The sequence below is a fragment of the Copadichromis virginalis genome, linkage group LG10 (assembly GCF_057382275.1).
Source record: "Copadichromis virginalis isolate Kocher_CV1m ecotype Utaka linkage group LG10, C_Virginalis_male_GT1.1, whole genome shotgun sequence".
Taxonomy (NCBI): Eukaryota; Metazoa; Chordata; class Actinopteri; order Cichliformes; family Cichlidae; genus Copadichromis; species Copadichromis virginalis.
This window is the reverse complement of record NC_140627.1, coordinates 9022722-9043784: the sequence shown is the minus strand read 5'-3', so window position 1 is coordinate 9043784 and position 21063 is coordinate 9022722. Positions and strand designations below refer to the sequence as shown.

General features: G+C 40.4%; 3 protein-coding genes across 4 annotated transcripts; 2 read left to right on the top strand and 1 right to left on the bottom strand.

The window, feature by feature from the left end:
* The first annotated feature begins 7192 nt into the window (after nucleotides 1-7192).
* Nucleotides 7193-8894, top strand: LOC146699807 (polyubiquitin-B). Of its 2 annotated transcripts, none has more exons than XM_085469692.1 (2): nucleotides 7193-7295; nucleotides 7988-8894. In XM_085469692.1, the coding sequence occupies exons 1-2, from the start codon at nucleotides 7208-7210 to the stop codon at nucleotides 8683-8685; spliced, it is 786 nt and encodes a 261-aa protein (XP_085325818.1). In that variant the 5' UTR covers nucleotides 7193-7207; the 3' UTR covers nucleotides 8686-8894. The 2 variants fall into 2 exon arrangements, with proteins under 2 accessions (XP_085325818.1, XP_085325819.1); XM_085469693.1 differs by having other exon boundaries at nucleotides 7232-7312.
* A 2891-nt stretch (nucleotides 8895-11785) lies between these two features.
* On the top strand, nucleotides 11786-19359 carry p2rx5 (purinergic receptor P2X, ligand-gated ion channel, 5). The gene is made up of 12 exons (XM_085469681.1): nucleotides 11786-11983; nucleotides 12408-12558; nucleotides 12794-12865; nucleotides 13039-13114; nucleotides 13338-13422; nucleotides 13604-13684; nucleotides 15834-15975; nucleotides 17753-17886; nucleotides 17972-18065; nucleotides 18157-18222; nucleotides 18398-18486; nucleotides 18575-19359. Exons 1-12 carry the CDS (start codon nucleotides 11853-11855, stop codon nucleotides 18831-18833), a joined length of 1380 nt encoding a protein of 459 aa, XP_085325807.1. The 5' UTR covers nucleotides 11786-11852; the 3' UTR covers nucleotides 18834-19359.
* Nucleotides 19360-19531: 172 nt separating this feature from the next.
* emc6 (ER membrane protein complex subunit 6) lies at nucleotides 19532-21045 on the bottom strand. The gene is made up of 2 exons (XM_085469682.1): nucleotides 20849-21045; nucleotides 19532-20207 (listed from the first exon to the last, which is right to left on the bottom strand). The coding sequence occupies exon 2, from the start codon at nucleotides 20172-20174 to the stop codon at nucleotides 19842-19844; it is 333 nt and encodes a 110-aa protein (XP_085325808.1). The 5' UTR covers nucleotides 20175-20207; nucleotides 20849-21045; the 3' UTR covers nucleotides 19532-19841.
* Between the last annotated feature and the right edge of the window lie 18 nt (nucleotides 21046-21063).

Sequence of the window (21063 nt, the reverse complement as noted above, 5' to 3'; positions counted from 1 at the left end):
ATTTTTATGCCAGTGACATTCAACTGTACAGACTGTCGTTCCTAGTTTGCTGTGATCAGACAGTCGATTAACATTTCTAAATAAAGTATCACACCAACTGCAAAGCAGTTACTTGTGTGTTGTTAATGACTCATGGTATCTTTTAAAAATTCTAAGTAAATGATTAACGAAATATTTAAATGCACATTTACTTTAAATAACAATTTACAAATGAAACTGAAAGGCAAGCAGTACCTGCAGATTGAAACAGGTCTCAGCTATCCACACAACAGAAAAAGGAATGAGAGAAAGCATAAAATGATACAAAGCAGTTAAGTATACATTGCAAGATACAAAAATAATCTGAGGTTTAGAAGATACTGAAATGTAAATATTACCAGAGTGTGTGTGAGTGAGGGGGGGGGGGGGGGGGGGTACTTCTAAGAGACAATGTCACACACTCAGCCATGGGGTACTTTTGATTTTACTATGCTATTAAATATAGTAATAATATTTTGAAATATGTCAATTAAAAACACAAATAAGTTTATCCCAAAACAACAGTCAGTTGATTAAATATCACAAGTGTTAACCTTATTTCGATACCACGACTGTTTACTCAGAGTTTGTAATTGCAGAGAAATACTCCATTTATTTGGTGCATGTCATTGTTGAGCAGAAAGCTCAGAAAGCCCTTTGGGGCTTAAAAGGTTAATTAGGCCTCTGATATTTATTTATGCTAATTTATAGTTAAATTAATGATAGAAAAATGAAAGCTTAGTCTACTGTTAGCATACTTATTTGAAAGGGCATTGTGTTACTTTGTTTACATAGTAGGATATAGATCACAGTTCTTCATCAGTGCAGCATTTTCTGTAAACTCAGTAAGGTCTGTGGCTGAATGTAGTGCCGTTACCACCAGAGGGAGCAGCATGTCGAGATTTGAAATGTCAAATTTCCAGATGTTGCTCTGGATGGGGGAGACTATTGATATTGTGAATGATTTAAAGACATGGTATAAACAGAATAAATTCCAGTGATTGCAGAATCATGGAGATGACAATATGAAGCAATATTTTAAGTTTCAAGAATTTTAGTTAAAATATTATACTCTAATGCAGATCTTAAAACATAGAGAGACAAAATGAGAGCATTTTGATTTTTTTTAAAGGGGGATGGAGGTTAACATAGATTTTTAGCCTCAACGTGACAATATATTCCCAACCAACATTTTCTTTATTTAGTTTTAATCTGGAAACAAAAAACAGGAGTAAAAAAAATAATAATCTATTACTCCTAAAACAGTAACAGTCATAATATTCATCTAGCAGTGCATATAGTATTTTTACAACTGCAAGCACTGCTGGAAATGTTGCATCACACACTCAGTCCAGCAACATTTGTCACCAACAAATGGAAACAGCGGGAGAGAGACAAAAACAGCTGCTAACCCCCCCCTTAGAATTCTATGATTTCTTCCAAAATCATGCTCCCACTCCCACTGCTACCCGGTTTAGTAATTATATGCTTTGTTTGATTGTCACCATGTAATTTACTATGATAAAGTCAGGCACAGGTTGTTTGCAGAAGTGGTTAAAGGATACGTTAACAAATCGTTAGAATGTGCTAAACAAAGTGATGGTAATTTATATGAGGATACTGTTACAGATATATGCTGATTAATGAATGCTCTCCCCAACATTAATTTATTATCTGCTGTTACTACCTCCTGCCATGCAGATGAAAAACAAAACACTTTCTGTGTGCGGTGCTGGGGCATGCCCAGAGGTTCTATCTATGGATAGGAACATAGCTGGAATTTAACATAGTACATCTACTCAAGTACAGATTTACTATCCACTGTGTAAATAACTGTCTTTTTGTACCTGTTTTTTATTTACAGCACAGAGGCAAATCTGACTGGAAGAATGATGTGTACAGTGGTTGTGTGAGTGGAGGAGCTATTGGCTTTCCTGGTATGTAACTTACTTTATTAACTAATAGTTTGCATTACAGCAAATTTATGCATCTTGTCCACGTGTTTATTTTTCTGTTTTGCAGTTGGTGTTCAGATGTTCTGGGATGTGGAGGCTTTGCTGCATTCTCTGCTGCAATTGAATGTTACTTGTGGTGAAGCTCTATGGAGTGGCTCGATGGACAAAAACATAAATATTACGCATGTGGACCAGAGAAAGAAAACTTGCGCTGTGAGCTTGCTAACCTTGATGTTTCCCTGCACATCAACGATTGCTGTAAAAGCAGAATAGAAGTGTACTGTTCAAACACGGGGATGTTAAGTGACCCCACAGTGGGCTAAAAAATAAACAAACAAAAAAAAGACATGTCTCTGTTTTTCCTGTGACTTTCATATTGTGGACAGTTGGAGCAAGAAATGCCAATTTCTCATGGTGAATCGTCTGCTTCAGTGGCGTACTGATCAGGTGACGAAAGCTGAACTTGTCTGAATTTCACTCTGGGTTTGTAAAAACTCAGATGAGCAATGTTCTGCCTGTAAAACATTGGTTTGATGTGTAAGTAACTAATCCACACCAGGATTATTTATAATAAAAACATTTTTTTTAAATTGTGGATTTACAACTTTTTTCTTTGATTATTAAAGGACTGCAACACCCAAACTGACAACTACCTTTGCTTTATTTTTATTTTTTTTTAAATTACAACGAAAGTATTCTTCAGGAATACTTTCATTCGTTCGGCTTCTTGAAGGACATTCAAATCTCTTCTTTGGATGCTGGCTGCCTTTTGTTCCCTTCTCTGTCAAGATGATCCCCACTATTCACTAATGTTGATGTCCAGGCTGTGGGGAGGCCAATCCACAACTGATAGCGTTCCAATATGTGTTTTTCTATCTGAAGATGGTGGTGTTGTAAATGCTATTTATTGTTTAAGTATGATAGCATAATGGTGATAGGGAGGCCCCAACCCCACCTCCCTAATGTAGGAGCCAACCAATAAGACCACTCCCTCCATGACTGCGACCAGTAAAACCACAATCATCACCAGCATTTGGTGAGAGTAGGAAGGAAAACCTGGCTTTAAACAGGAAGAAACTTCCACAGAACCATGCTCAGGGTGGGGCAGCTATCTGGCAGGACCAATCAGGGTTAAGGGCAGGAAGACAGACAAACCATATTAATCACATTAGCATAATGATGATAGGAAAGCCCCAACCCTGCATTCCTAATCTGTCACTCCATGACTGCAACCAGTAAGACCACAATCATCACCATCTAACAAGGTACCAGTGGTATGAAACACTCATGTTGCATTCCACTTGTGGCACCACTGTGGCAGTCCGGTAAACAGGTCCCTGGTGGCAGGAAGTCAGTGGGTCAGAGGGGCCAGCCGAGATTCAGTCTCTGAGGATTTTACATGTTGGACACTGGCCTTGAAAGGTAGGGTGTAATGATGATTGTCCATCAGCAAAATTCAGCGTTTGAATTGTTTTCTGTCTTTCCCATCTTCGTCTTCATCATCCTTTCATTTTCGCTTCCAGTATCCAGCTGATGCTGATGTAGACGATGCTGACACACGGTCATCTGGATCTGGAGGTGATGTCTGACAATTTGCTGCATGACCTGACTCATTTGCTGCCTATCTGGTCATGAATTTCTTCTCTCATATTTTATTTTTCTGTCATGATCCTGGGTCATTTGACCCAGTGTTTTATGTTTATTATTATTATGATCTTGTGTTCTAGTTCATTCTGATTATGTGTTTGGGTTTAGACTTTTTGGTTTTTATGATTTTGGTTCTGTGTTCCCTCTGTACTCTGTCTGTTACTGTGTCTCTGAGTCCACTCTGTGCATTTCCTGTTTTATTTTGGTCTGCATCTTATGTCCGTGTGTTCAGTTTTGTGCTCTCCCTGTCTCGTCTGTGTAATCAGTGTCAGCCGTGTCTCACAGCTGTTTCCTCTCAGTCCTGTTCACCTCTTGTATTTAGTGTCTGTGTCTTCCCCTGCTCGTCGTTGCATCATCCCTCTTTCTACTCTGTTTGCCCGTTTTCCTGCCTGTTGCTTTCCCACTTTAGTTAGTTTTCTATTCAGTCTCCAATCTCCCAATAAAGCCGGGTGTTTTGACTTCACATTTGTCTCCGTGAGTCCTGCTCTTGGGTCCACCATTCCTGCCTGCCTTCACACAGCCATGACATTTTCTTCTTTTCTTTCTGTTATTTATCTTCCTTTCTTTAAGTCTCTGTTTTCCTAATTTTCTGCTTTGCAGTTTTTCACTTTTTTCTTCTTATTTGTTTCCTGGGTTTGTTCCTGCTGCTTTTATTGGATGCAAGCTCTTCTGTAGAAAGAAACACAATGTATATTATATATATATATATTATATATATGTATATATATATATTATAATTACATTATGTAGCTTTAGAAGATGGGTGCAACACTGAGTTTTCAGCTCAGCTCAAAGTTCAGTGTTTAAATTGTTTTCTAGCTCTCCCATCTTCTTCTTCATCCTCCTCCTCCCTTGGTCTCCTCCTTGAACCTCCTGGTACTGGGTTGGGAGGCAATAACACAGGAGCATCCTGGCCATTGTCTCCGTCATCATCACTGTCACTGTTATCCGTGTCACTATCAGGACCATTTTCAGGGACAGTGTCACTCTCAGACTCCTCATCTTCCCAGAACCACCTCATTTCCTCAATTATCAGATCTTCTGCTTGCTCAGCTGGTTTAATTCAAAGTCTCCTGCTCCATTATTGTACCAGGGTCCTTCTATTTCCTGAGGTGGATTTCTTTCAATGCCTCCTACTGGAACATCAACCACCTCCTCATCTTCCTCATCATCGTCATTAGCCTCTTCCTCGTCATTCTGAAGATTGTCCTCCTCAATATCACGTTGTGGCAGCTGATTAATAACTTGACCCAGAACACGGAGGTTTTCTTCATTCAATAACCTGCGCAACATACCGTTTTGTGGTCCGTCTCCTCTCTCCATTTATTTAGGATGAAAACAGTCTGCTACAATAGGCTGGAGGAATCTGGTCGGTACAGCTGTCAAACGTTAGCTGACTGGTTTCAAACTTTTAGAATGTCGTTGAAAAAGATTTGAAATCTCTTTAGCAAACTGTTTAAACACACGAAGCAAATGTGGACTAATCGCTACTGATTGCTGTGTGAACGCTGCGAACTGTTTACTGATATTTCTCCACCAACTACATCCAAATTAAATGATGCAGAGATGAACGTCATAGATTTTTTTTAGTAGTTCTGTGTTCTGACTCTCGTGATGTCATCAACTGTGGTTCATTCTGATGAAGCTGTTGAACGTTCTGCTGGTGAAAAAATGTCACCGGTGACTTTGAAACTTTTACAGGTGAAGCATTTTCCACAAAGCTTTGAGTAAAATATAGTGACAGAAAGAGGGTTAGGGTTAGGGCTGGTCACCAGCTTGGTGTGTGACCAAGCTGGTGAGCAGCATGAGGAGGAGGTGCCAGGCTGTTGTGGCTGTGTAAGGTGCTTCCACATGTTACTGAGGCCCCTACTTCTCATGGCCACAACCCACATACACCATTTCATAAACAGGGTTTCCAGCAGTATAAGATTTATTGCCAAGAAGCATAGTTGCAACAAAAAAAAAAAAGACCAAACACAAACTGTCTCACCTTTTGTGCTCAGTTTATGTTTGCAAAAATCAGACATGAAATCACTCAGTTTTATGATAAGGGGTGATATCATGTAAAGGTGGAGCAGGCACTAGTTATCGCTGCAACCCTACAGATGGGAGGAAGCCCATGTTGCACAGGCTAGGACAGGTACCAGGGAGGTTAGACTAGATGGCACGCTTCTGATACTTATTAATATCTGATGAAACATATGGGAGAGATCCGAACTACTTACTCCGATGCAGGATTTAGTCTTCTTTAAGGTTTAGTGTGATAATAAAAGGCAGCTGGTGATCAATTCTGCTGCATGGCACATATGGTGTCCAAAGTTTTTCAAAATTGGACAAAGTACGGAATGCCAGAATATGTATTTATTAAAAGTGCAGTCATTTTTCACTGTTTCACTTCAGAAGGATAAATCTTTGCACAGATGATGTTTATATGTTGATTACTGACTTACTGGATTAAAATGTGAACTAAAGCATATTTTAAAGGGGTTAATGTTTTTATATTAGTCACATACATATCCCCTCACACTTCAACACAATAACTCATGGTAAAAATATAAAAAATATATAATATTTGCATTGCCTTGTAATCTAATATATATCTTACATTGCGCAGGATGTAAATTGTTTTGGCGATCTTTTTTCAACATGTTCAATATGAGATTTCCATGTTAACTTGTGTTCCACTATTACACCCAGAAAACGGAGTTCAGCCATAATTTATTTACATCAAACCATTTCTTTTTAGTTTTTTTTCATTTCAATAACCTCAACTTTAGCCAATTTTTTCAAGTTTTCTCCAGAATAATAAAAAGATTGTGTCATCTGCAAACAAAACAAAATGTAACATTTTTGACACATCACAAATGTTGTTTATATATAAATTAAAAAGTAGGACAGGATCAGGAGAACCTAAGCTGCAGGCCCAGGCTGCTGAAAGTTTCCCATGATGCACTGAGCATTTCTTCTTCATTCACCTCTCTTCACTCGGTGTTTATATAGCACTCTGCATTTAATGCTTAATTATTTTTGTCACAGCTTTTGTCCTGCCTCCCTACTGTAACCCCCCAACCGGTCGCAGTACATGGCTGCCCCTCTCTGAGCCTGGTTCTGGGGTCGTCTGGTTGTTGGGATTTTCTCTCTGTAGGGTCTTAAAGGACTTTGAGGGGACTATTGTTTGGTGATATATAATTGATATTAATCATAGCATAATCATACATCAATTCATGTGGTTCACCTAGGTTTATCATTTTAAATGCACATGTGCAGTAGTTGTATTAATCATGCTACATATTATTATTATGACCACTGAGGCAGGGCAGCTATAGCTATACATAGTGTAAGATTAACACGGGATAAACATAACAAAAACAATAAAGTTGTGAATTATTTTTAGGGCCATTCATTTTATTCACTTTATTGGGGCAGAAAAATAGATTCATTTACTACAGTTTGAAACAAGCAAACATACAAAAGTCCGTTTAATGTAATGTAAATTTTCCCTATCAAAAGAAAACACTGGACAATACTAATACAATAAAAACTGCTAGAACATGGATCTAGTTTTATTTGCGGATGAATATCAGTCGATGACGCTTCTCCAGTATAAAAAGTCCTGTTTCCCTTGGCAACTGCAGTTAGAGGGTGGTGTCTGTGTATCTGTGAGAGCAAGGAAACGTAAGTGAACCCAAGCTGTAAGTATGACTATGCGTTTTTTTTAAAAGCGGTTTTTGTTAGATTTCTGACATCAACTGCTTTTCCGCTGATCTGTGAAACACATTTTAAATGTTCTTCATTTAGTTATTTTTTAATGTGCGACCCAACAGCTATATAAAGAGTGACTGTAAAGATGTAACTTGTTTAGCACCTGATATATCAATTCTAAAACGAATACTGTCGTTATGTTACGTTGGAAGCAAGATGCTTTCTATGAACTATGCCGTAAAAACGCTAACGTTAACTAATAAAAATGGCTACCGTCCATTAGGTTGTAACGTCAGCTGGACAAAAAGGAGGCAAACAACAATCGCTTATGTTAAAATGGCGCTGGTACGCGAAACACCGGTTTCCTACCAGTATGTTATAAAACTGGTGTATGACTCAGTCCTGTTTATCGCGCCTGCTGGAAGGATAACTAGTAGACCGACTGATAGTATATAAAGAAAACGTATGCATAAGCCAATTTTGGTGTGCGTTTCTACAAGGAAGAAATAATTGCCCAGCATTTTACAAATACAGTACTATTGCACAGCATGCTGATCAAATATCTTTGTGTGTGTGTGTGTGTGTGTGTGTGTGTGTGTGTGTGTGTGTGTGTGTGTGTGCCTGCCTTATGTTTTATTATTGGTAATATGGAATCTTTTTCACAGGAGAAAACATGCAGATCTTTGTGAAAACCCTAACTGGTAAGACCATCACTCTCGAGGTTGAGCCCAGTGACACCATTGAGAATGTCAAGGCCAAAATCCAGGATAAGGAGGGCATTCCCCCCGACCAGCAGAGGCTGATCTTTGCTGGCAAGCAGCTGGAAGATGGCCGCACCCTCTCTGACTACAACATCCAGAAGGAGTCCACCCTCCACCTTGTCCTGCGTCTCAGGGGTGGCATGCAGATCTTCGTGAAGACCCTCACTGGCAAGACCATCACCCTGGAGGTTGAGCCAAGTGACACAATTGAAAACGTGAAGGCCAAAATCCAGGACAAGGAAGGCATTCCCCCCGACCAGCAGAGGCTGATCTTTGCCGGCAAGCAGCTAGAAGATGGCCGCACCCTCTCTGACTACAACATCCAGAAGGAGTCCACCCTCCACCTTGTCCTGCGTCTCAGGGGTGGCATGCAGATCTTCGTGAAGACCCTCACTGGCAAGACCATCACCCTGGAGGTTGAGCCAAGTGACACCATTGAAAACGTGAAGGCCAAAATCCAGGATAAGGAAGGCATTCCCCCTGACCAGCAGAGGCTGATCTTTGCTGGCAAGCAGCTGGAAGATGGCCGCACCCTCTCTGACTACAACATCCAGAAGGAGTCCACCCTCCACCTTGTCCTGCGTCTCAGGGGTGGCCAATAAATGATTAAGTGTTTTTATTTACTTTGCAACAGAACCTAACTGAATAAAGGATTAGATTAAATTCTAGGGCGGTTTCCCTTTGATTCAAATGCATATACAGCCTTACTAAAATGCACTTGCATGATAAATCATCTTATGCTGTATATTAATCAACTTGTGTTATGTTAAGTTGGGCTTTTGATGGCTTAATAAAAATTTGAATAAACTCAGCTTCTGCCCATGCTCTTTAATAATTAGTCTTTGTTGCTTTACACCCTTTATAAGTGGAGCACACTTGTTTTTCTCTTCAGACCAGTTAAGTGAAAAGTGTTATTTACAGTTTACTGAAATTCTGGAACAGAAATTGAGCTTTTGACTGGTCACACTGTGGCAAGATGAAGCTTGTTATTCATGAAATGCCACAGGAATCATTCAATCAATAAAACTTCATTGATCCTGAAGGTTGACCCCGAAGGAAATTGGGTTAAAGCTGCCGACCTTTGCCAGTGCCATCTTACCCTTCCGACCATACATACATTACACAAACATCACATGGGGAAGACGGGTCAGAAAGGTATAACAATGGAAAATGCACAACATGAGAAAAAAGAACTCCCCCCAGACTGAGCTCCAATGGGGAGCTCTGTTTGAGAACAGAAAAAAACACCTCAGCACATGAATCATCACATCTCGCAACATGGAAGACATAAGCTTTAGAGGGGGTGAGTGTAGGTCTGTGTCAGTGTACATGCTTGTGTGTGTGTGTTCCGTGTTCAGTCGAGAGAAAGTGTCCTTTCACCCGGTTAAGCAAAAGTCAACAATCTTCAGTCGACACGCGGGTGGCCTTGAAGGAGGGGGAAGAGAATCACAACACAGTCTTGTTATCTAAGGGAGAGAATTGTTATTCTGTCAGCTTTTGCCTTGAGCATCCAGCTGGCACCAGGGAGGCCACATGAGATGAAGATGGTAGTTGTTTTGGTTGGTGCGAACAAAATGCTTCAAATTTTAAAGTTGGTCTAATGTCCGTCACTGGTCACCAGGTCTCTCAATTCCTGTTGTTCTTCTTCAAGATGTTACCTATATTGCAGAGCCATGAGCTTCTCCAAGATCTTATCCATATTGTGTTCCACAAAAACACAGTCTGAGTACTCACAGCCCTGCCCATTGTCTATCATGTTGGCCAGCCTTGTGGCGATAAGCCAGGTCCGAGCCAGCTCCAATCAGCCAGAACTCTGTTATCATGGTTCCGAATTGGTAGATGTCATTCAAAGTCCTCCATCAAGAGTGTCGCCAGACACACGGCGCAACCGACCATCGAGTATCCGGCAGCAAACGTCTCTGCAGGACAATCAGGCTCTCCCAAGCTCAGGAGTTGTCAGTTTCGTTAAGGGACCAGTTGATGAAATCCATAATTCTTCTGTAGGTTTTTAGAGAACAAGTCTGGGAGACTCTCTTGGGGTTAGAGAATAAGCGAGACTATACAAAAGACATGAGAAGTGTAGAACATCTGACTAATATTGTTCATTAATGCTGCTTCAATATACCTGTTCCGTGTAGTACGCTGCGCAAAAGTGAGACCCGCCCCCCCGGGAGTGGGGTGGCTTACGTGTAATGTCTGCTCAGTTACACAGTAAGCAAAGCTTGCTAGTAATCACGAATCCAGAGTCTTTACTGAACATCAAACAAGAAACTAAGCAGGAAAGATAAGGGAGAGGGGAGAGGGAGAAGGAGCTTACTTCTGTGCTTACTACAAGTTCTCCAATCAAATCAATCTTCATTCTGGTTACATGAATTCGCAGAGCCACAGGCTCCAGGTGTTCCAGTGAAATCCAGTCCCAGAAATCTTACCGAACACCGTTTACTGAAATCGAGATTCTAAGGTGAGAGCATGCATGGCATTTTGGTTGGTGTTGGGTCTGTGTTTCCACAAGCCCCGCTAATTCTAGAGACTTATTCATCATGAAGAAAACAAGACAGTCGATCGATCGATTATTTGCGCAAGGGAGGCCTCGTCTGTGTCCACCACGAAAATGACCCCCAGATCTGACCTCCTCCTGCTACCTTTTATTGAGAGACAGTTCACACAAAACACGTCAGAACAAAGCCACGCCCCCTTGGTTCTAAGACAAAGCATTTTATGTATATGTGTGAACTTCTGTAAGAATGTGTGTGTGTGTGTGTGTGTGTGTGTGTGTGTGTTATGTGAGAATGTGTGTGTGTGTGTCAGACCTCCTGCTGACCAAAGGGTCGTAAACGCAGGAAGCTTACATCAAAAGAAGATGTAAGCTACAGATGTCATCTACTAGATATTAGCGCATGATGGCATGTAGTGTTAAAGATTTCCTGTACCTGTCCTTCCTGAATGAGTGTTAGCGAAGGCGCTCTGCTGCAGCTTCCTCAACCTTTCTGCAGCATTTCTCAACAATGAATATGTTGTCTTCATTCTCAGTTCTCCTTCCAGTTATAGACGTCAAGTGCCTGTCATTCTTTTTCTTTCTTTCTCTCTTTTTGTTTTTTTGTTTTTTGACTGGCCATCCATTGCAACATAAATTCTATAAATCCCCCCCCCCCCCCCCCCCCCCAAAAAAAAGAAACCCCGAAACAAAACACTGTGCTGTGATTTGAGCCATCGATAAATAAAAAAAAGTACTAAATGTTTCTGCTCAGCATGTTGATTGTGAACAACATAAACAGAATGCAGTACAAGTGTAGAACAGCACAAAACTACAAACATGGCCGAATTTGGTAAATAGCTTTTTCTATGAAATTTGCTTTTTTCAGGAAGAACAGCTGAAACTCGAGGGTAGTAACCAATGGCAAGTGTGCGTTTCGCTCCGTCCACATTTTAATTTTTAAAAATGCAACAGTTACAAAAATAATTTTACTATACTTGTAAACACTCATGACAGTGTTGGAAAACGCTGTTGGAAAAGTACAAGTCGCCGTATTTGCACAGGAATGAATTATTAGCAAAGGTGCTGCTGCACACAGCTCATGTAAGTCAAAGTGAGTGTGTAATCAAACCATGCAACAACATAAACTTTCCCTGCGTCGCTCTTCCACAAGGAACTGAGTGGAAGACCCCTGTCTCAGTGGGTTTGCCCGCTGCATGACAAGAGAAGCAGCTGTATATATCAGCTGGGGGACTGCGAGCTGCCGTCTCACTCGGCTCCACCGTGCGGGGAGGAATGGCAGGCTGGGGGGGCTTCTTATTTTCTCTTCTCAACTACAAAACGGAGAAATATGTCATAGCAGAAAACAGAAGAATCGGAATATTATTTCGGCTCTACCAGCTGGCAGTGCTGGGATACATTATTGGGTGAGGTGAACTGCATGCACCCCCTCCAACTAGCGTGTTTCCTTTATGGAATAATAAAAGGGAGAGTGACTAACAAAGTTAAAAATAGTGGAGCTTGTGGAAAGGTTTTTACTTTGTGTTAAAGTGGTAGCGCAGTATGGGCCTTTCCTACTAATACTCCCGTGTGGGTTATCTGGTTGAGGACAAACTGTAGTGTGACATTTTTAAGTGGCTGGTGGTTATACAATCAAGCCTGCTATTAACAGTCGATTTTTCGTTCAGTAATCTTTAATTTATGGTATTTTCAAGCGTTTTACCCCTTATGCATGTGCGAGATATTTTCTAAAACACTTTAATAATCATAATATTAGTAATAATAACATAACTCTGCAATGTAGACAAGGGCTACATTGAACACGTCATGAAGTTATGCTGAATGTCCCAGGTGGGTGTTTGTGGTGAAGAAGGGGTACCAGGAGAAAGAAGAGGCCATCCAGAGCTCAGTCATCACCAAGCTTAAAGGTGTCACTCTGACCAACACTTCTGAGACGGGGCCTTACCTGTGGAGTGCCGAGGACTATGTCATACCCCCAAATGTGAGTCTATCTTTTAGTTTGTAGGATAGCAACACTGATGGCACTGATAGCAGCACTCGCTAATTATGTTCCTGTCAAGACATATTACGAGGCTATTGAATGTTTGGGCTGCCTTGTATCATTAGTCTCAATGTCTGCCTCGGCAGATTTAACAATATTGAGCTTCTTGGGGGCACTAATTTGTTTAACATTTTGCTTCTTCATCTCACTGCCAGGACTTAATTTTATTTTGCAGGGTGAGCAGGTGTTCTTTGTTGTAACAAATTACATAGAGACCCCCAATCAAAGGCTGGGCTTCTGTGCTGAGGTGCGTATTGGAAGGAAATTAGCATTTTCTGAAAGCAGAAAAATCATAGTAAAAAAAATAAAAAAAAAATATATATATATATATATATATATATATATATATATATATATATATATATATATATTTTTTTTTTTTTTTTTTTAATTTTATTTTATTTATCGTGCCTCTAACAGAGTTCCAAGGTGCCAGATGGACGATGCAAAACTGATGATGACTGCATGGAGGGGGAGCCTGTAACAGCAGGTCATGGTGAGGGATGTAAAAATCTGATTGTTTGTTTGGATTTATCCTCGCTTTTTCCATTCTCTGATTTATGATCTGTATAATGAAACAATACAAAATATTGTCCTGATACCGCCACTCTTTAATATTACACATTTCATTATGTCTCTCTGTGTCTTTTCATTTTTTAAGTTCTTGTTCAGCTCCACCACACAGCCTGCCAACTCTTTGCTCTCTCTCTCTCTGTTAGGAATCAAGACTGGCTTGTGTTTAAACAGCACCGGGACCTGCGAGATTCATGCCTGGTGTCCCGTTGAATACAACAAGAGACCCGCGTGAGCATTCATCATCCCTCACAGAACTTTGGAAATTTGCCATTTTGAGCTGCTGCTGCATTAACACTGGCTCTGATCCCTCACACAGACCCAGATATTTCACAGGTTCTATTTATTACTGGCATAGGCTGTCGCCTCCCTTTTCTTTTTTCACACAGCTGCCTGTCTCTTTCATTTCCAGAGAGCCCTTACTGAGTGATGCAGAAAACTTCACCATCTACATCAAGAATTTCATCAGGTTCCCCAAGTTTGAGTTCTCCAAGTAAGTAGCTATAAGTGGCTGCTGATTGCTGGTGTGCCTATGTCTTCCAGGGATTGGGGCATAGAGTGACCTGGGGGGATATGCACGCTCCAGTGGCTGCTTTAAATAGCTTTAGGGTGCAGAGAGCTTTCTATTTATACCATTCTGTGCATTGCACTCAGTGAGACAGTGAAACAGTCATCTGAGACGTCCTTGACAGCAAGCCTTGCCCTGGACAGGTGTCTGATCAGAATGGGCTAGCCCATTGAGCTACCCTCTCCGCTGTTCCCTGCACGAGTCCTGCAATAATACACAGAGATGCCCCAGCTATAGCTAATTCATCTGTCAAGATCTTACTATAATTACGGATACATCTCTTATGTTCCCCTACTAATCTTGGCATGCCTGTGATTAATGAGGTAATGCTTTCGCCTGAATGGAACTTACTTCAAATGGCCGGCAACACTACACATCTTACAGTGTCCTGTATCCAGTTACGTTTTTTTCTTTTGCTTGCAGCTAGAGGGTGTAAGCTTTGGTTTGACTGACATACGCATGCTGCATGCGCCACTTTTGTAGTGTACACTGAAGAAAGCTTAGTCAGATTAGTTGGAGTCCAGACAGTGAAACTCTGAAGTGCACAGTGGTACAGATGCAGAGGCATATGTGCGTATCTGAGGACCAAAGTTAAGGCAAAGTTAAAATGGTATGAGATCACATTAAAAATCTTCTCCCCTTTAAAAAAAAAAAAAAAAATGTTATAAAGATTTATAATCATATAAAAAAAGGAAGATAAATCTTAGATTCTTCCATATTTCTAGCCAAACTGTGGCACTGAATTTGTTAACATCTTTGTGCAAAAAGTAACATTTTTTGAGTTGTTTCCTTCCCCTGAAGCAGAATAGAACAGGTTGATTTGGAGAACACATATTCCATCATAACTGAGCAAAAGTGTCACTAGTCAGCCTGTTATTCTTAGCAACAAAGAGCTTTGACCGGGTCATTGTGAGTGTGAAGGTTCCCACAGGGCAGAGCTCTAAAATGCTGGAAAATGGATGCAGAGTGTCCAAAAGCAGCCATAGAAGATCAATACATCCAGCTTTATTCACTGCAGGAAAAAAACAAAACAAAAACAGATAAATCAAAAGACATCAATAAAGACCAAGTGAGCAAAAGTCAGCAAAAGTTATATTAAAAAATGTACATAATGGAAAAAAGTCCTATTTATTGAGAAGACCACCTAGTGCTATGGAAGTAACAGACTACTGGGCACAAGAAAACCATCAGGAGGAAGAAAATGAATGAATCTAACCAAAACTGGCTTAAAAAATCCAGGTCCTGGCAGTCCTAGTAGTTTATGCGAGTAATAAAGTAGCTTCTTTGTGGGCAAGTGACACTAAAAATACACCTACATGCTTCGGCTTACACCTTCTTCTGGATGTGAAGTCTAGAGTTGTTTTCTACCCTGGACAAGTATGTCTATAATAAAGGACCTTCACGCTCAGCCAGTAGCCCCTTCCTGTTCAGAAACATGGCCTCTGTTTTGCATCTGAAGGATTCACAGTGCTGCAGGATAATAGGCCAAGCCCAACATTTTATGGTGTAAAGAAGACCAAAGGTTGGGTCTTAGTAAAGCAAAAGGAAGAAATACCAAAGACTAATATATATTCTAAAAATCATATTTTCAGAGATTCAAGTTTTCAGTCAAATTGTCAATATTATCCTAAGTATGACAACCGGTGGTCAGACTCTGATGTTGCACTTTCAAGTCATCCATCCATCCCATTTTTCTTAAATGCTTATCCATCTAGCTGCCAATGTCAGCTAAGATGCAGGGTACACCCTGAACAGGCAGCCAGTCCATCACAGGGCAAAAAAGAGAGCACACATTCTCACATCCACGCCTGCGGCCACTCAGAATGACCACATAACACAACATGCATGCCTTTGGTCTGTGAGAAGAAACCCCAAACAGGCACATGGAAAACATACAAACTTTAGACAGAAAGAGCACAGCTGGTTCAGGCATGGAACCAGCTGTGCCTTATCTGCTGCCATCAGCAAAACCCCGATAACTCTAACTTCCATCTTTTCACTTAAGTCATTTCATTGAGTGAAAACACAAGTTTCTGATATCATTAACTCCACATCTGCTGTCTATTACTTCTAGAGCCAATGTCCTTGAAACTTCTGATGAAAGCTACCTAAAGAGATGTTTCTATGAAAAAGAGAATCATCCTTACTGCCCCATCTTTCGCCTCAGAGATCTTGTCAGCAGTGCTGGACATGACTTCCAGGAAATGGCTGTTAAGGTACAAAGTGAAACAACAACACTCAAAGAGAGCAAATTCCCCTGAAGGCTAAGACCTATGCTAAAACTTTAATGTTTCATGATCATGTCAGCATTGTTAACATGGAAATCTACTGGAGTATATTAGTGTAGCATATTGATCATTTTGTGTCGTTTTGAAGTCGTCAAGCGTTGTATTGAAAAAAGAGCTAAAAAAAAAGAAAGTTCTTATGTCCCCCCCAGTGACGAATATCTTGGTTTAAAGTTTGGAGATGATCCTAGCTCATATGACCCTGACCTTTGACCAATGACCTTTTAAGCATTACATGCTAGAATAGTGTATTTTATGATCTTTACCTTTAATACTGGAGCAGCTCTGGCTGGAATCTTTGACTTCTATAAGCTGTAAAACATGAGCTTTAAAGATATAATTATGTGGTTTTGCAAAGCTTTCCAGCATCATGGTGACGTCATAGGATGTTGAATTGAGAAAATAAAAAGTGCGTCGTACAGCTCTTTGCATGCCCTTTCATATGATATAATACTCAATATGGTTTAATTTTTTTTGGTCAAGGTCAACTTTAACCTTGGGTGCTAACATTAAAGGCCAATGTTAATGGCCAATTTCAGGTACTCATGTCCCCCAGGGTGTAGCATATTGTTGTGAAGTTTGAAGATTTTTTAAACTGATTTTTACATTTGGTGCGACCTTGACTTTAACCAGATTTTGACCAAAATTGAATCAGCTTGAGTTGTTATTGATATCTAACCTCAAACTAAATTTGAGAATGAATGAATGAATTTGAAATTGAAATTTGACAAACTCTGGATGCAAAACAGCAAACAAACACACAGACAGACAAACAATTAAGACTATGTGCGGGAGTGATTTTGGTTCCTCACTTCCTCACAGTTGTTTGCTAACAAACTATAATAGAAATCTGGTCTCAGTAGCTCGCCATCACTTGTTTAGATTTCTTGAGCAGATCTTCTAACATTATAAAATGTTAGAAGAGGACAAAGTACAGTGAAGATTCTGCAATACACAGTTTATCTCTCTGTGGACACACAAACTCAAATCAGTTGATTGATTTATAGGGAGATGGTCTGCTTGCACAAAAAAGCTGATTTCTTTAATGATTTGTGAGAAAATCTGCAAATATCCCACAAACACTTGAATCTCTCTGCAATGCAAATACAGTAAAGCTGTGTATTAAAAGCCAGCCTCTGGTAGACTACTAACAGCAGGGTCATTCATGAACTGGTTAGATCCACATACATGTCGTTATGTGTCGTTGTCGTGAAGCTTTTTGACACATCTTGTGGTCTTCATCTGTATATGTAGATGTATCTGTTATATAATCAGCTGGAAGAAAATGGATGATGGACATGTGGAGTTTTCAGTAGTATTTAATCCTTTTCAGTTTCTGTTTAGAGTTATGAAAAACTGAGTTTCTGGAAGTGCGTTTAAGTAAGATATTCCTCTATTAGCTTTGATGCTCCACATTGGCTGGTCCCAAATTAAATCTGTGTTGCCCGTTACAAGCAACTTGAGTTTGAGGCTCTGAGGGAGAAAGATCAGGGCACCTCAACTGAATTACATCCCAAATGAACACAGTTGTTCAAAATAAGCATTTTCTTGCCAAAGCCTCATGTAACTTGATTTTATCTGCGTATGTCTTCTCTGGTCGTGGTATGTTATGTTTAAAAAGTTTTACTTTTTGTAAAGCACTCTGTACGGTATGGTTTGTGGTGTATCCGCTGATGTGCTATTAATATTTACCCTTTGTGTCCATCAGGGCGGCTCTGTTGGCATTCTCATTGAGTGGAACTGTGACCTGGATAAAGATTATTCTCTGTGTAATCCACAGTACAGCTTCACCCGTTTGGACATTAATTTGAACAACTCAATCACATCGGGATACAACTTCAGGTATGGTACCCACTACCTTCACTCTGCTCACTGTTTCCAACATGTTTTCAGCCTTTACATCTTATGTCAACTATTTTTTCTACAGATATGCCAGATACTATAAGGATCAAAATGGGGAAACCTATCGCACGCTGTATAAAGTGTATGGGATTCGCTTTGATATAATGATCAATGGTCAGGTACTGTGGAGATAGTAGCAGTTTAGTTTTTTTCTAAAGCACATCATTCTGGTGGGAGATTAACAGTGAGTTTCTGGTTATTGTTTTACAGGCCGGGAAATTCAATATTGTCCCCACAGTAATTGCCATTGGCTCAGGTGTTGCTCTCCTCGGTGCAGTGAGTAATTTATTAGAATATTCTGCTGACGCATGTGTGGATGATTGCTGTGCAATTACCACGGTGCTAAGTTCAAAAACTGTCATTTTACAGGACAGTGGATGATGTGTAATCCCCACCAAGAAAAGTAATATTCTCTCCTGTTCCAGTTCATTTGTTTATTTTTCTCTTTTAGGGAGCCTTTGCCTGTGATATGATATTATTGTACATGATGAACACGAGCTCCTTCTACAGAGAGAGGAAATTTGAAATCATCAACTTCAAGTAGGACTTCATATGTTTGCAAAAACTTTGCCATTTTCTAAATCTTGCTCCTCACTTTCGCACACCTCTCTAATGCTGTGTGCAACAGAAAAGAGAGGACCAAAGTTAAAGATGAGAAAACGGGCCATCGGGAAAAGAGGTCCAGAAGACCAGGGACAGAGAAAGGGGCTACAAATTCCATCAAAAATCCAGGAGAAACTGAGCCCACTGCAGGATCTTCTGCAGAGAGCCAGCCACCTACAGAGAAAAGGGGTCCCACAATTCCACGTAACACGGGACAGCGATACTCTGCTCCACCCCAAGGCACCGAGACGAAGCATCATATCACTTTCATGGCTCACAATTAGGTCTGCAGGCAGAGCAAGATCACCTGTTTGTTTTCCTGCATGAGGCAGAACCCAAAGGTGGGACTGACGTCCACGTCTTACCTGCCGGCACAACTGCTAGCACGGTCACTAGCATGAATGATGCCCTGACTGAAGATGTGTTGATCCAGGGGAATGTAAATGTTGTGCAAAGTGCATGACATCAGGACGTCAAAGAAAGTAGCAGGGTCAGGATTCAAAACAGATTCATTACCACTCAACTGGCAATTAGCAGTGACAGTAATTACAATATATAGTAATAAAAGTAAAAAAAAGTAGGCATGAAAGTTTTTAAAAACTACACTTAGAAGCAATTCATAAGAAAATGTGTGGTCTTAATTGTGTTTTTACAGCTCAACACATGTATTGTGTTGTTAAAATGCACAAACACTGTTGCTGCTTTCTGCTGTATGTTCAGTTAACTGTACTGATTATGGCTTTGATATGAAGCTTTTACACAGTATTCACTGGCGACACTGAAGAATACAGCCTGACATGCTCTACGAGTCCAAGTGGACATATTCTCTGTGTAATGAATGGAAACTGAAATGCAGAGTCTCCCTTTGTTTGCTGTTCCTGTTTCTATTTATTGAATGTTCTTTGTCATTGGAAACACATTTTTGTCATCACAATTTTATTATTATTAGTGACATTCCCCAGTGAAGAAAAAGTGATCCAAAAAACTTCTAGAGAGATCTTTAATCCAGTCAGTAATTACATCTGCTGTTTTCTGACTTGGTTTAACTTGTGAGGATTTGATCTGTAAACCTACATTATAACTATAGCTCTCTAAGTACAGGTTAGAGTTCATTCTCTGGTAAATATGGAGGAAAGAAAAGGACAGTTAATTCTCTTAACTCATCGTTTAACATATAAACAGTTCACAATGGAAGCCTTCCACTAACAGCCTATCTACAACAGCAGGGCAGACAAACCTAAAGAATTACAGAGCATTAGACAAATATTTCTGAGTTATTTCGAGTAGATGTTCTAGTATACGTGCACCATCCCGTACAAGAAAGTCCAGAACAGGACATATGTGAAGAGGCCTCCGACGAGGCCTCCAGTAAAGAGCAGCCGCCGTGATTTGAAGAATTTGTTCCACCGCCGTCCGGCCTTGAGAATAAGCAGCAGCGAGAGGAGAAAGGATGATAGGAAATAAAAGATGAAGCCGTACAGTCCCGTCAGGCCAAGGATACCGGCTGTTGCTCCCGAGAGCGCAGACACAGAGGTGCGGCAGTAATCCAGCACTGCCGCGTTGCCTCTCACTGCCACTTCACTGATGAACTGTGGTCCCTCGCGCTTGGCCCCAACTCCAGCCATCTTGGCTCTGGTCGGCTACCACAGAAGGTGCTGCTGTAACATCAAAGATTAAGGCAACAATGTTAGAGCAACAGTACCTACTATGATTTTATGTACCTCGCACAATGAGGTTTTTAATTCATAAATAATCAAAATCGAAATAACATGATGAATAGTAGGACTAATGATTTCAAATCCTAAACATCTTGACTCGGGATGCTTTATAGAATTAACACCAAATAGAAACAAAACAAAAATAGCTCATTTAAAACAGAGACCGATCGGTTTTACTTTAAAAATCCATTGACAGACAATTTTCACCAGGAATAATTTAAGGGCCATCTTACTGCTGGTAATGAAGGTTATTATATTAAAAAAGAAAGACCGATCATCATGACACTGAATCAACATAAAACTACAAATCTGGACACATTAAAGCTCTTCACTCTGCGTGACAAAGAAAGCAAGTCGGGTTCGCTTAGCTATTGCCAAACTTCAAGGTGATTCAAAGCCTCGTTTTGACATAAAAAGGTAAAATTATACGACACAGACATCAGTTTTCAAACTACACAAAGCAGAGTCAGACTATTGGGGGCTAAACTGCACATCAGCTGAACTATTTTAACATTTCTACCAGTGCTAATTCTAGCAGTGCTAGCTCTCCCAGCTGCCCACTGACGGTGACAGGTTCTCACCGGAGATTAATGTAGGGACTTCCTGTCGACTCCTCACGACGCGGTCACAAAAACATAACATGCAAGATTTACTTAGCAAACCTGAATCTAAAGCAGTTACAGGAAAAGTCAGCTGCTGTCACCAAAAGAAAAAGTGCATTCATTCTCGTTCGGATGACACTCCTATACGAAAGTCAGCCATGCTCCTGCGCAGTGCATTGTGGGAAGGCGGTAGT